Raw genomic sequence first — 16,515 nt, forward strand, 5'->3', positions numbered from 1 at the left:
GTTTCAAAACGTAAACGTTTTAAACACTGCACCTTTTACAGTGTTTTTATTCTGCTTCATCTATCCATCTACCTATCTCACTTCTTTGCTCTTTGACGCAATTTCGATGTCTGATACAATTCTTAAAGCGCCGCGAACGTTTCGTTCATAGAGCTCCGCTTGGATTCTTGCAGGTGGCGACCGCCGCTGAGAAGAAGAAGCTCTACTTCAACGTGGTGCAAGGACCGATGGAGAATCAGACCGTCACCGTGGAAGGCGGTGGCGTGAACGCCACCATCATCACCGCCAACATCGCCGCCACCAACGGGATTATCCACATAATCGACAGGCTTCTCGGGGTGCCCTACACCACCGTGCTCGACAAACTCAGGACTGATCCGATGCTCAAGTGAGTCCCTTACCTTCTTCCTCATCTTTATTCATCTTTATGCAAAGCGACTCGGATCATCGACTCTCTAGTTTTATAAAGGATCTCGAGCGTCGTACCAGTGGCATTTTAAAAAACACAAAAAGCAGAAGAGGGCGCATAAGAGACATCCATTACCCGATAGAGTCAACTTGCAATTCTGTTTAATTTTACGAGTTCACGTTTTCGTTGTATTTAAATCTTTAATTTTACGTTCCAGAGTAATGTGAACAGGAATTATGTAAATTCGTTGCGCCGAGGCGTCCGGAATTTCCACTCCATTTCGTATTCCCTCCTTCCGCAGGAGAATAAAATACAGGATCCCGATTTTCTGTTCGCACGACGAAATGATATACCGGATGATGATTCGTCCCTTAAAGAAAAATATCTTTATCTCGATAATTGCGAAAACGGGTCCTGCTGTCACGTCCTTGGATACACGTGGCTCGGTCACGCGAACATGTGCGAGCTTCCACCCACGTGTAGATACGATCTTCGCAAGACACACCATCATCGCTACACCTTACCTATTCCTGAAAGAGAATCTTATCCGCACGTGATTCCGCGAACCTTTCTTCCGCACGACTCGCCTAACCCCGTCTCGCTTCCTCTTCTTCCACTTCCTCTCGCTCTCGTTCGAATTTAATTAAAATAACGCAACAAATCCCCATTCCAATTATCGTAGACTCCCATCGACCCCGCCATGGCGATGCTGTCGACGTAAAAAACTATAACTGTGCCAAAGTCTTACGCCTGGAATTGTACGGTTCCGCAGGGCACCACGTCGTACCTATTAAATTCGTAGTTGGGCGCGTCCCTCCACGTGCCGATATTGCCTCCTTGTCCAATTTAACGGTCGGCACTCGAAGTGCAAAAAGCAAATAAACTCACTCGGCGAGATTACCCGGCTAGAACATACCGGGCTCGAAGTACGAACTCTCGGCACATCTAGACTCGCCCCGTTTAACTCCGGCGTCCTACAATCCGGGAGATTAGGAGAACCTCGAGATTCGTGAACTTCTGGAAACGATTAGTCTGAGGTTAAGGCATCGAGGTATCGAAATTTGTAGAGCCTATTGAAATCCAAAAAGTGCATAGTCCTAAAACATTCATAATGGAATGATTTTAAGAATTCAGTTTCTAAAGGTGGCCACCAGACGATATGGTCAATGTACGCCAGATTTTCAAATATTACATACAGATACATGACATGCATAATTATTCATGAATGTAGACCATTTTTAGTGAATGTGTGCATAATTGGCTTATGTTGGCTAAATCGTCTGAAGGCACCTTAACAGATTTGTTGATGTAAATTTTTAGAATTTGAAGATTCGCGAAGAGTCTAGGGTCTATGAGATCTAACAAGAGATTTGTCACAAATTGATTCAATTCTCCTTGATAGATGTTGTTAAATACAAAATAAGAGACACACCATTGGAAAATTTAAATTAACTTTGACACATCTCACATGTCTCAAACAGCAGTCCACTCAAATTTATATATTAATGTAATACAAAATGAATACGTTAAAAAATAATGTAAATATTATTTAAGAAGATAAACACAAAAAAGATAATACTGACACAGTTTGTAAACAAACTGTGGAATTATTTTTAGTAAAATTAGCATTTATAATATGGTAAAGTAATATGGTAACACATATTTTATTCATTCATGTTAGAATTTAAATTATAAAATACATTATTTTTACGTATAATTTGTTTACTTATTCACAAATTGTATTATTTTGACACTAAGAAATATTGAATATTAATTTAACTAAAACTATTTAAATAACATAATCATGTTATATTAAATTAGCACTTGAATATATTAAAAAATTCAAGATTTTAACGAGGACTCGAGTGAAGCGTTTTCAACACAATGTTTTTTATTGTGTATTTTTTTATATCGTTCAAATTTAAGATTAAGGGGATTTAAGAAATAATCCCTCAAATCTAACACTTATATTTAATTCACACCAATTATCAACAAAACAGTGAGATATATATAAAAAAATGTTTTAGATAAAACTTTTATGATTTTTTATATACCATGTGTTTAAATTTGTTAAAATCCAATATTTTAAAAACACCTCTATTTCTCTATTAAGTTTTTAAGTATAATTGTTTCACCGCTTAAATCTCAAATTGAGCTGATCTAAAAAATACGTGTCTCTTGAATTTTTTATTTAACAACATATTTCAAGAATCGAATCAGTTCCAAACAATTGCGATAGGATCCTTGTAAGATGCAACAACAACTAACGGTTTTCTGATGGGAAATTGTTTATGTACGCTGATCCAAATAACTGGCCAACAATCGTGCCTCATCATACCGCCGGCGGCTTTCCGCGCGAAGAAAGCTGCGGATTATCTTCTAATTTAAAATTATAATTGATAACCCGTGGACGGGTTCTCGCGTGGAGTTCTTCGCAGACTCGAGAGATACGACGGGCGAGCTCGGCGGCTTTATAAAGAGCGGAGAGATCAACTCCCGAGGTGGAGGGCGGATTAAATCCCGTAAGAGGCAGCGGAAAGGTGAGACCGCTCGGAGAAGCGAGGATAGAGTAAACATCGCGTTGTTACCACGGTGTACTCTCGCAATCCCCCGCCACTAAAAAATTTTCGCGCTGTGCTTAACTCGTACGCTCCTGATTCAATTAAAACGATTTAAGCAACGCGAATGAGGCATTATGAGAGGCATTATTTACAACCTCCGTCTCCGTCCGTTGAAACACCCCGCCTCGTGAAATCGTCAGCGTTTCATCGACACGAAATTCATCGCCGATATTTCTCCCCGTCTTTTTCAGCTCGACCTATTCGCTGGGTCAGCGACGTGGATTCAATGATCAGTTGAACGATACGAAGAAGCGATTCACGTACTTCGCCCCGTACGATTACGCCTGGAAAGACGCAGCGAATAACTATCCATCAACTACTAAGAAGCTCTTCATGCCCGAGTTCAGTTATCACGTGAGTAAACTTCCCAGATGCGCGCGTACTGCATCTTAAACTTTTATATCCGAGATTATTGCTGTCAGAGCTGTGCATCTCTTAATCTTCTTGCCTTATTGGATCGTTAAATTTTTAAATGGTTGTACTTTTTTACTATCTACTTTTCTCTCTCTCTCTCTCTCTCTCTCTCTCTCTCTCTCTCTCTCTCTCTCTGTCGAGATCACAAACAAAAGAATCCTATACTAATCGTATAAAAAAAGCGGGTTTAGTCAAATTGACTGAAAAACTGTAATATTCTGTAGATGTTCTAAAGCTTTCATAAACACAACCATCAAAGATTGTCAGATTTTATTGTAACGCCATTTTTTGAAAGTTGTTATATTTTCTAATTGGACTAAATAAAGTATCTTTACCTATCAAACTATTCATTTGTTAGTAATTGCACCTAATTACTTTTATGTACAAAGTAATAAGATGAATCAATTAGTGTAAAAAAAAACACATAATTGTTTTTTAAAAGAGTATGTAATTGTATATTGCAAATTACATAATTTTTTTAACAACTATATATTTTTTCACATCATCAATTGATTTATCTTATTATACATCGTATACATAAAAAATATTAAAATTAAAAATAGTTTAGTAGATAAAGATACTTTTTAGTTCGATTCGACTTAAAATAGCAAATAACTTTTTTCAAATAGTGCTACAGCAAAATCTGTCCATTCTTTGATAGTTATGGAGACTTTTGATTAACAAACTTGAAAACTTAATGTTGTTTCATAATCTATAAAATATCATAGTTTCAGCCAATTTGACTAAAACTACTTTTTTTATGATTAGTACAGGATCCTTTAGATTTCTATTATTTTCTCAAATATACGATAGCACGAGGAGTCAGCTGTCCAAGAAGATCTCAATGTACGTCCAACTGTAAAAGTATATATAATTCGTTTACAGACGAAGCAGATATTGGAGCGACATCTCATAATAGCGGATCAGGCGTACACGATGGCGAAGCTGAAAGAGATGAGCAACGACACCCTCAACCTCCCAGCGGCCAGGGACACTTTAAAGCTTCGTATCAAGGAGCACAGCGAAAGTGAGTAAATAAGTTTCGAAAAAACGATACATCTGTCGCATCTGAATGTCAACTTAGGCAGTCGGACGTTTCGCAAAAATTTCATTCGTCCAACGCGGAAGACGGCGCGAAGTTTCGTACGAGCGTAATCTGGACGCGCGAATTCGGGATACGTTAGAGAAGCCATAGGGACAGTTTCCTCGGTGACACAAACGCGTTCTTTTGCTCAAACATTAGCTATCTAGAGCGATAGCTCGAATATCTTGTCTCGCGACGTGCTCGCGATTATTTTCACGAATTGGAGACGCGGAACTGTCACGGAGATGCCGCGTCCCCGCGCCTGTCACCGACACTCTCAAACCTGGTGCTGTCTGATTACATGTAGATGAGAGGTACGACGAAAACGCAATCCGTCCAGAAACATCCGGTGAGTGAGCTAAGTGTGTTTAAACGTCGCCGACGAGCGACGACACGAGCGCTTTCACTTTGTACGAGCAGCACAGTTATTATAAATTGCGATCTACCGAAGGAGTGCACCCTTCTTACGCACCGCGTTACGCACTCGCGCGTTACGTCTGTGCGCGCGGGAGGATGAAACTCATGCGTAACTCCTGCCCCAGCGAAGTTCGTTTTCTATATAATTGCCGGATCTGTGGGCTCTTGGATGCGTAAATTGCGTAAATTGAATATACGATATTTAATGATATCGGAATTCCATATTCTTACACATTTAACCCTAGAATGTTATTGTGGGTGAATTTTTAGTCGATCATTTAGTAGATTATATAGTAATAGATTATATAGTAGATTTTAATAGATTATATAGTAATTTTTTTGTTTTATTAGAATTTTGATAGCTTCAAATAACATTTAAAAGATCTTGTTCCAAGGATTTACGAAATTCGAATTCGAAATCTAATCTCAGAATTCAAATTACAAAAAAATAATCTAATTATCGTGAAATTAAGTTCTTTGAATTTGAATATAGTCTGAAAAAAAAAATATATATATATATATATATTAAGTTTCAAAAATTTGTTAATGATAGAGAATCTAGTATCAAAGGCTCGCAATCACAGTGTGGAAATAAATACTAATTATTTGTATCACTAATAAGCTTCAAATAAATAAAACTTGAAACTTGATATTATTTCGCTAAAAATTTGCTAAAAGTGAATTTTATAATAATCAAATATATTATTTTTTAAATTCTGTTCACCATATTGAATGCATTATTATTGCATATTATATTTAATTTTTTTACTTTTAACTTCAGAATCAAGTAAATCAAATTATCTTATAGGCCAAGTTTCATAAAAATTTAACAAGTATAGTTTACAAAACAAAAAGGGATGCTCTCAAATGAAATTACTTATCCACAAAGGGATAAGATTATTTAACATTAAAATTCATTTTTTTTTACATTGAAACTGTGTTAGTTCAATTATTTTAATTGTATGAATGAATTTTCACTTAAAATAGTTAATGCAAAAAAAAAATATAAATTGCATTCCAGGGTTAAATTCGATAATTTTATGTAGAACTGTAGTTTCAATTAAATATAAGGCACTTTGAAGAACATGCACGTGAAAGAACGGGAGAGGACTCGGCATCCCAGGAATCCCGTGAATCCTGAAAATCTTACGCTCGTTAAATTTTGGTACTTATCTTTAGATCCTTGGGTGCTGCCTTTCGTGCAACGATTTCTGATTTGTTTTCTGTATGATCGCACGCCGAGCTTGTGCGCTTACGCTGACGCTTATACGCTTACGCATACGAAGGATCTAACGCGGGGAAAAAGCAATGCCCCTTCGAAATGAAACGAACTTCGCTCGGTGCGTAGAGACTGCGCAGAGATCTCGTTCGCACGGAGATTAGTGACCAGCCGTCGATGCTTCGTTTAATTATTTTGTATTATTTGGGATATATTGCATCGCAGTTGAATTATACATTGCATCTGTACATTGCAGACGTTCTTAAACTGCGATATTTGGTATGAATCTTTCGTTTTGAAAGTCTCGTTACTTCTGCATCATCCAGAAAAAGGAAAGTTTCTTCGATTTAAAGAAATGTTTCTTTATTATACGATTAAAAAAAAAACAATTTCTTTGATTTGAACATAATTCCCTTAAATGAAATTTTTTTATTTGATTTCAAACAATAATGTTTAAATCAAAGAAATGACGTTCAAATCAATGAAATTTTTTTCTTTTATCGTATAGAAAAAAACATTGAAAAAAATTTTGGTTGAAAATGAACAAAAGATACGATAGAATTTTCTGATTAAATTTATTATTGTAGAATTCCAGTTGAGATAACCGAAATTCTGGTTGATACAATATGTCTGATAAAATCTACTAAAATTCGTATTTTTATCAGAATAATTATATCAATTAAAATTCTAATTATCTCTACTAGAGTTCTAGATTTAACCAGAAAATTCTGATTCATCAGTTTTCCATCAGAATTACTATTTAATTCAACCAAACCATTTTTCTCACAATCAGTGTAACATCTTTCTTTAAATCGAAGACCTTTCTCTGAATGAATGCTTGAGAATCTCTGTCTTACCACAATCAAACCCACTGTTAAATAATACAAAGGACTACGCGCTCTCAATGGACGGCCCGGAAAATTAAAACCAACCCGATTTTCACGATCAATTAAAACCGGGACTCTCATTCCTGCGGGACGAATTCATGCCGCAATTTTCGTTACAGTCGCAAGCGGGACCCCAGGGGAACTTAGTGCGTAGTCAAAAATCACTGAATTGAAATAAAAAGAAAACGACGAGAAATAAAAGCAGCGAGAAAGAGAGGGGTGGAAAGCGACAACGCGGAGTGAGCGAAGCGCGCGCGGGTGCGCGAGAAACAAAAGCGTATTAATTGCGGCGAGGGCAACAATACTCATTGTGAACGGCGGAATTAATTACGACGAGCAGAACGCCATTGTTACGCGTAAATTAATTGCGACAACAACAGCAATAGGATATCATTACCTTTGTCGCAAAACGAGGAATCATCCCTCCTCGCCATTTTGATTACTATTTATCGTATGACCTCTGCCTGCGTAAACGTACGACACGTGGTGATAAGGATAAGTAACTTCGAAGAATCTTATAGAGGAATCTTATAGAAGAATCATCCGGTAGCGAGGATATAAAATTCTACTTGATCTGAGAGACGTACGTCAGCTGTCCCATAAAAGAGAAAATGATTCGCAATCGTTACATTTTTAGATTATATGTACAAAGATATTAATCCCTTAATATCTAGCCGTGTTCTATAAGTGGTCGAAAGCCAGCTGCCCGCCATTGTATTAACATTAAAGCGACAGTAATTTGTTATGCGGGGGTCGATACTAATTACTTTCCCGGTTGATTCGACCGCATGTTGTTTCAACAAATTCACCTACGGGAGAAACAAAATGGTATCCGAATATTAATGAAGCCTCTACTAATCGAAACGGTCGAAATGTAAAAGTGCTTGTAATATTTCGCTTGATTTAAATTGGAAACTTTTGGAAATATTCAGGTAACAAATAACGTAACGATCGAGGACTTGTTTCGGTGTGTTATGTACAGGTTTTGCTGAAATATCTATAAAGTTTAGGTATGAGATACAAACCTGAAAATAATTTTATTGGATTATCAAAAATAATTATGTAGATCGCTCAAACTGATTGCTAAAATATTAAAACTTTTTATAGCATTGCTGATTGCCTGGTGAACAAATTTTGCTGAAATTGAATAAAGTAAAGAACGCCGAACGGTCAAAGTTAGATGTTACGAATATATTTAATCAATTTTTTGTTCCAAACATTTGGAATTCGATTTATTCATACATGATGATTTCTTCTTATAATGTTTGCTGAAATTATACGTTTTGGAACATTTCAGCGAATTGCTGAAAATTTGCTGAAATTTCAATGAAGGTGAATTTTTCAGCTAATATTGAAAAATCGTTGGAATTGAACTGAAATTTTGTTGAAATTAAACTGAAATTTTTCTGAACCGCTAAAATTTTACTAAAAAGTGTTCTAAAACATGAAATAATTTCAGCGAAATTTTTCCACCAGGGATAGATTTGAGTTTCTTATATAATTATTTTGATGTGGTTCAATGAAATTATTTTCAGTTCTTCAACGAAACAAAACTTCAGTTAGAGATTTTAAACGCGTTAATGAAAGAATTATTTCTCGCCTTCCAACTTCGATTTCATTTGTCGGTTTTCTTTCAACTAGAGAGATCTGTATCTAGATCAGATTTATATTTCAGTTTTTAGATATTTTAGCAAAATCTTTCTATGTGATACGTATTTTTCGCGCAAGCTCAACGCAAATAAACTACTCGAAAGGGGACTTCGTTTCCGTATGCGTTGTCGCGAGATGCAACGAGTCCAACTTCCGTCGCGTCGCGTAAAGTCCAGGAAATTCTCGAACGGATGCAACGCAACCCCCATCCCCTAAACAGTTCCTTTCACAGTCCCGCGTTTTGACGCCAGAGTATGATGAATATCTGGTCACCGCGCGTTGGGATTTTTCCGCGTTATCGAAAATGAAACTCGTAGCAGTGACTCGCCGTTTTGCGAAAAATATGTCGCCTCTCGAGCCCTTCTCAAACGCGGAAGCCGGAAACGAATGCGCGCGCCATTATGTACCGGAACCGCAAGGCGATTTATTATGCACCTTTCGACCACCATTTAAATGCAAATTCCTTGATTACCCCCGGCGCTAATTGCTACGTGCTCTCCCGGTTATTCACTCTCGCCTATGAGCAAATTTCCGAGGCGTTTCCCAAGCTCGCGACCGTCGCTTTTACCGCTCTGTTTTACAATCCCGCGAAGGGGCACCAGAGGAGAGCGAGAAAAAGATTGAGTTCAGACTCTTCGTTAAGCGAGGCGAAGACGCTTAAACATACAAGGTGGTGTTGGAAGAATAACAAAAGTGTTACTTACGTGTTTGTCGAAATATAACGACGATAACATACTGAAAAAAGTTTGATAATAGTTGCTTTCCATTTACACACAATGAAGCTAAGTCTGACGTGATCTGAGTATTTTATACTAAGATTAATGACGTCACTACTTGCTTACTTTGGCTGTGTTCCAAAATTTTCTGCCAGTACTAAAAATCTATAGTGCTTGTAACGTAAATTGTAGCGTTTTCAGTGTTGGCAGTAAATTTGGAACACAGCCTTTGGTAAAAAATTATCACTGATGTCAGCACAGGTTCGTAATTTCACTTTGAAATGAGTTTACGAGACTCACTAAGACTTAGTTTCACAACTCACGCTTAATCGAGATTCAACTTATTCTCATCTCTTTCCAATTCTAGCATTAGAAAGAGATGAGGAATAAATTAAACCTCGGTTAAGAGTAATCATGAGTTGTGAAACTGGGCTTTAAGCACACAATCTCGATTTTGTGCAGATTGTAGGTAAAAACTTAGTTAAATCTCACTTGTCAGAATGCAAAAGAAACATGCATTCAATTGAATTATAACGTCACAAGTGAGAATTATCTGAGAATTAACGTAAATGGAAACCAACTAATAGCTAAATATTGAGTGAAACACGTCGTCTACAATATACGAAATAAGTTACTTGGTATAAAAGTAAGAAATTGACCAATCACAGTCGAATGTAAGAACTGTGATTGGTCAATTTACTATTGCTTCTTACATCAGACTTACTCCGCATATTATAGACGACGCAAAACAGTTTCAATCAAATGTTTAGTTATTGTAACTAATAATAATTTTACTTTCCTCAATATATATTTTCCTAATTATTAACAAATAATTTGTTAATAATTAGGAAAGTACAATATTGAGGAAAGTAACATTATTTTTGGTTAAAGTTATATTATTATGTCTGGTAATACTTACTAAGTATTTAGAGAAATACAATTTCTTTTGATCATATTAACCGAACATTTGATTGAAATTATTTCACTCAACGTATGGTAGTTGTTACCAGACACTCTTTTTTCAGTGCACGCCAAATGGAACCTACTTTATTTGCGATCGTATGGCGCCATTTATGTTTCTCACTAGATACTGTCGCTGAATTTAGTTCATCGAACGTTATTAGAAAGTTGATTCTCTCTATTTTATTTTTAATCCATCGATTTTTCTTTTTAGCATCTCACGACGTTTATTTTAGGATCTCTATATAGACTATTCTCCCATCATCGAATTTTTCATTCGAGATTCGGCGGGGGAGAGCTTTGTATTCTGCATCGCAGTACCGCTTCACTTATACGCATCACGCGGTTTCCCCGATTCTCGTTCAAAGATCATCGTCAAGTCTCTCTCTTTTCAGGCTACCAAGTGGAATGGGAGGGCAAGAAGATCCGCGTCATCCGTCCGGACGTCGAGTGCACCAACGGTATCATCCACGTGATCGGCTCTGTGTTCCTCAAGGATAGCGACGTCCGAGTGACGGGTGGCGCGTCGCTGGCTACCCTGGCGCCCCATCTAATCATGATACTGATAGCCAAGTGGCACCTGTAAAAGCCCTCATCGCGTCGCATCGTCTCGTATCTGCGGCAGGTGCGTCTATAGGAATTCTCCTTGGGGGCCGTCTCCTATCGTCCTCGAGCGGCGGCGACAACGACGACGCAACGCGGGTAGGCATGGTCGATCGACCCGTTCGATCGGACTCTCCGAAAGGACATTTATTGTGCACGGGGAAATGAAGGGGGAAAGGGGAGGGCGGGGAAAACTTGAGAATCCGAAGATCCGGTGGTGACCGAGAATCCGCGAGATCAGAGATCCATGGGACTTAAACGATCCGAGGATCGACGGGGATTCGCGGGATCCGGAGATCCAAGGATTCGTTCACGTACGTGGCTCTAAGATCGCCAATCTGTAGACGTGAAAGGGAGAAGGGGGGGGGGGGACGAGAGGAAGAAGGGCAGGAAGAAAAGTGTCCGATCGGTTACTTTATAACGATCGTACGAAGGCACGAAGGAAGCTCTCGCCGAGGGAACGACGCGAGGACGACCGAGCACTCACGATCGCACGGCCTCAGAATGCCAGGATAGCCTATTATTTATTGAGTAATCGTCCGTGGACGTAGCGGGGACAATTTTACGGGTTAGAAGCGTTAATCGTACCAAATAAATGGTTAATCTCGTACCAAGTAATCTAAATAAATTTATTGAGAGATGGAAGAGTGTGAAGAGAGGCGGAGGAGAGGTAGAGAGATTTCGAGGAACCTACTTCGAGTATTAAGGCAACGATGAAATTGCATCTCGTGAGATCACGCGACTGTCAGCGAGCGACGCAAATATGCAAATAAAATCGCGCTTTAATCGATCGTTCTTTCCATTATTATCTAAGCAATCGTATTGGCAAGAAATTATTTGATTTTGTGTCTCAACCAAGAAAAAAATTGTGACTTTACAGTTGAATAAGATGATCGATAATGCATTTAATTGCATATCTCACGCGCCGTTCTGTAGAATTAATAGGAACTTAATGACGTATCAAAACGTTTTCACACGACCCTTAGAACAAGACTTCGCCATTCCCTCGCGGAATTGTACGATTTTATATACGACAAGTACGATTTTATACAATCGTAAACATTAAGTCCAAAATCCTTTCCCTCCAAAGCGACGACGGTAATAAAACTAGACGCAATCACCTGTTGCAATTAACGACAGTAATAACGTCGAGACGCAATATCGATCACTTCAAATGAGTAAGCATTTTCGGGATAAAGGAATCCATCCCGAATCTTACCATCTCGAAATTCATCGATTTCAAAGTCCTGTGTATTCTTTTTCGCATCCATGGATCCTCTCAGAGAATAGGACAGTCGGATTTTTATCAAATCTCAGGACTCCTGTAGATCCTTAAATCCCTATGTGAATTTTCGCTTCTTCGACTTTTCGAGCGGGATCCACGGATCCTCGAACTCCTAATAGACAAGAAGTCTGTTCTTTTGAGCTGAACATTTCTTGCACAGTTCATCTTTCTTCTTTTTCTCTCTACGTTGAATAAAAAAAAAAGAGAAAATAAGATGAACGTGCAAGAGGTTCAGTTCAGAAAGTACAGGCCTCATACTTTTGAGTTAGAGATCCTTAAGTAAGAGCCTGGTTATTCGAAACAAATATGGCAATATTTGACTCTGTATTGCAGAGTATATAAGCTTTTATAAGCTCTATGTGATTCAACCTATAGCCGGAGGCGTTACGAGGCACTAAACAGGTACGCTCCAGCATACGGCGCAAAATTTTAATAGGCAGCGTTACTCTTGTAAATATAAAGCTCTACCTTGATATTTTAAATGAATTAGCTAAAAGTGATTTTCTGGAAATCTTTTCAAATTTAGCAATAATGTTATAGATTTTATTAACTGTGCCAATATCTATGACAATTGCAGAGGCATCTTTTTCGAAATTAAAAATAATAAAGAATTATCTGAGAAATACAACGACACAGACGCGGTCACGCGATTTAGCTACGATATCAATTGAAAAAAAATTGGCGAACAGTCTTAATTACGTCGTAACGTCTCTGTCTTTAGCTCTGCCATAACTCATATAGATCGACCATGATCTCCCTAAATCTTAAGGAACAAAAATAATTAAAACCACTTAAACAAACTATACTTAATGATTCACATGAAATTAATTTTGGAAAAGAAGATAGAATTAGGAAGATTATAGAAAATTTTCTGAGACTCCAAGATGGCTAGTGTGAAAAATTTAAGCTTTTCCAGTTCGAAGATCGATTAAAAATTTTAATAGAAAAAGTAAATTAATAAATTAAATACGTGTGATTTATCTGCAAGTAATTAATGTAAAAAATATAATTAATATAACAATTCCAATAAATCCATCCTCCTCCTTTCACGAGTTCAAAAGTATCAACTTTAATTTGATCCCTCCTCAAATAAAATTCTTATATATACAACGCTGCCGTATTTGTCTCAACTGTAAACAGACTGCTGAGTGCCCAAAGACTTTTATTTGATGCTCTCTACTTCAGGTCTTCGTAGATTCACAGTCGATCGGTCGATCTAATAATCATTGTCGTCAGTTAGCGTCGTTGTATCAATTCGCGGCAGTCTTGTGATGAAATCGGATCGAGCACCGACACAAACAGACGCGTAAAAACACGTCAACGTCATCACGGTATGGCGATACGGCGAACGTATCCCGGGGTGCGAGCGCATAGCGACGCGAACGGGGTGAACGTTCAGCCCCCTGTTCCTTCCCCTGTTAAACCTCGTCGTTCCCTTTAGGACACCGTGTTTTCGAGCCTTTCGTTGTCACGGAAGGATTATAACGGCCACCGCGGCCGCTCAGGGACGGCCCCGAACGATACCCCGCTATGTATCATATCGTATTTACGCTGTCTACTTACCGAGAATACTGCCATGCACGCAGGCTTGCGGACGAGCTTGCAAACGAGTTTTTGTACGATAATTATTAACGGAGGGAGAGCGAAAGGTAGAAAAAGAGGAAAGAGTAAAAGCGAGGACGCTCTATCTTGAAACCGGCGATCCCTAAAAAAAAAATAAAAAATAAAAAACAAGTGCGTTAAGCTATTACACGAATTTAGAAGCGCGAGGAAATAAAGTATCTTGACTTAGGATGCGCAGGGAAAGAAAAGTTTGGCACTCTTAGCTTCTATTAGTTTGCAAATTTACAACAGAAAGCAATATCCTCTTAATTTTCTCGTATTATCTAGGATACGGTAACTTGTTAAAAGAGGAAACTGACAGGAATTCATTCTGTGGAGTGAAGGGAAAAAGAGAGTTTGCTGCACAACGTATCTTAAATACCTGTTAAAGAATTAAATTAAGAAAGGTCGCTGAATTAATTCCCAACAAAGAAATTCGTCCGCAGAAGGAATTCCTATCTCCTTTGGTTCGCTTATTTTTTTACGGGAACGGAAAGACATTCCGTGACCATATCTACTCTAAGTGCACGGCACGCGCTATCGTTCTTGTAATAACTACATCCCGATGAACTTTCTTTTCCCTCCACGCTCATCGCATTGTTACAGGCACACGTACAGGCACATGCATATATACACGCACACCTTGCCCGTCGAGTAGCGAACTTACCATTAAGATCTTAGCTGTATGCGAGCAATAGCGACGGCCCATCTTACTCGTAGAAGGGAAGTCCGAAAGACGCGGCTAAAAGGAAACTGGTATAAGTTTATAATGAGATCGATTAGACGCATTCAGTGCGCACTGATGCACATTAAAACTGTTGTATACAGATTAACGTAAAAATACGTGTTTAACTCTGGAATATACACCATAAGTTTTCCAGACCCAAACGAAATTTTACTTGCTTCGAAGAAAAGAAAAAGAAGATTTCTCTTTTATAATGTAATATAAAACTTTCGAGCATTACGATCTATGCAGGTATATTCCTAAATCTCAGAGAGCTTTAAAATAAAAAAGAAAGAAAGGTATTAATCAAAAATCTAAATCAAAGTTACATCCTATTAAGGTTACAGTAGATTTGGAAGATATATTGTAATTTTGACAGGTGTGTTTTCAAAATATTTTGGAAGGTGTGTGTTCTAGGGTTAATATAAATATAGAAACGAGTTAAACCGCGAAATCATCAATAAACTTTATTGTGCTGTTAGATAAAATATGTATTTTATAATTCGAAATTTTTGCATTTCACTTTTATACTCGAATTAAATCAGTACATAACAGCTTTAATGTACATCAACGCACACCAGTGCGTCCGAATTTAGAACCGATAATCAAATGAGATCCGAAAGGTGGGAATTAATTCTTTCGTTGACCAAAAGTCGAAAAAAAAAGGGCAAGTTAGCACTTCTCCGAGCTTCTCTTTCAATGATCGTGATATATATTGAAAATCTTTGATACATGCAAATATATTTCTCAGATACGTACCGTTTTAAACGCATCGCGAGAGGATTTTGACTATAGATTATTGAATTTTTAAATATCCGCATATCTTGGAAGCGATCCGAGATCCAAAGAGACGCGGAGAAGAAGCAGAACTTTATTCGTTAATTAATCGGATGTTCCCTTAGTGAGAGTATTCTCGCACAAGCTTATCTATCGAGGAAATGAATATTAAAGGATAATGAATATTAAAGGACAAACGGAGCTTTCCATTTAGCCTTCGTCTTCGCTAAGGTAAAATCGATTTCACATTCTCTCACGAATAAAGTCCTGCTGCAAGCGCTACGCTTGCTTGTAGTGCAAACGAATTAAAATAATATAAAAAGAAAAAAAGAAAAGCGAATACTCGACACGTTCGGAGCTCGAAGGGGGTGATAAAGCCTCGAAATTTCGTGTCCTCCTTGGGGATGAACCTGAAGTAAATGCAGTAAGAGAAGCGCAAGATGGTTCACGTTCAACTGATAAAACGCCGAAACCTAAATGAAAGACAATTGACTGATCGGATCGTCGTTAAAGTTTCGCAACACGGTCCGATAATTTGTTTGCATTAGTCACGTATAAAAAGAAATAAAAAGATTGTAATTAGCGGGCGCGTAATCGGAGCAGCCACAACTTTCTCCGCGAGAACTTGATTTAACAAGAAAAAAAAAACGTCGATGTTATACGTGTTGATATCAGTCTATACATATATATAAAACAAATAAAGATATATATAATAAACAGAGATATATATTAATGAGGAAGAAAGTATCGATCGAAGAAGAACGAGTCGAGGGGAAAAAAGACGGGAAGGTAGATAAAAAGAAGAGAATAAAAGATTGAAAGAGAAAAGAAACAAAATACTATCAGATGATAACTTAAACTTGTTGTTGGGATGAATTGATATTACGAATTATTATTATTATTATTACAATTATTACCTATATAAAATATACATAAACTCTAATTAATACTGTTTGCTCGTTAGATGAACTAAGAAAAAAGAAAAAAAATAGCGAAACTCTATTTCTCCGTGTAGATGTGTCTTAATGTTCAGCTTGTTCGGCAGCCACGCAGTCGACACTAAGTGAGCTGGGTTCGGGGCTGCCATAAATCGATGGGGGATGATTCGAGTCGGGAGACAAGATCAAACCGACTGCCATGCGAGACT

The 16,515-nt window shown here is 37.7% G+C and overlaps 1 protein-coding gene across 12 annotated transcripts in view; it reads left to right on the plus strand.

Annotated features, from left to right (window-relative positions):
• Fas1 (fasciclin 1 Fas1 domain-containing) overlaps positions 1-16,515 on the plus strand; it is a 380,082-nt gene that overhangs the window by 306,335 nt on the left and 57,232 nt on the right. For 4 of the 12 annotated variants that reach the window (XM_087412180.1, XM_087412182.1, XM_087412181.1 and 1 more), the window contains 4 exons: positions 174-388; positions 3,222-3,384; positions 4,330-4,471; positions 4,836-4,877. In XM_087412180.1, coding sequence (XP_087268306.1) covers positions 174-388; positions 3,222-3,384; positions 4,330-4,471; positions 4,836-4,877 — 562 coding nt within the window. Of the gene's footprint in view, positions 1-173; positions 389-3,221; positions 3,385-4,329; positions 4,472-4,835; positions 4,878-10,772; positions 11,080-16,515 lie in introns of all 12 variants that reach the window. The other 8 variants (XR_015547032.1, XR_015547036.1, XR_015547033.1 and 5 more) reach the window with 4 other exon arrangements.

This window comes from Acromyrmex echinatior, chromosome 12 (assembly GCF_024713525.1).
Source record: "Acromyrmex echinatior isolate Ae372 chromosome 12, ASM2471352v2, whole genome shotgun sequence".
NCBI classification, from domain to species: Eukaryota; Metazoa; Arthropoda; class Insecta; order Hymenoptera; family Formicidae; genus Acromyrmex; species Acromyrmex echinatior.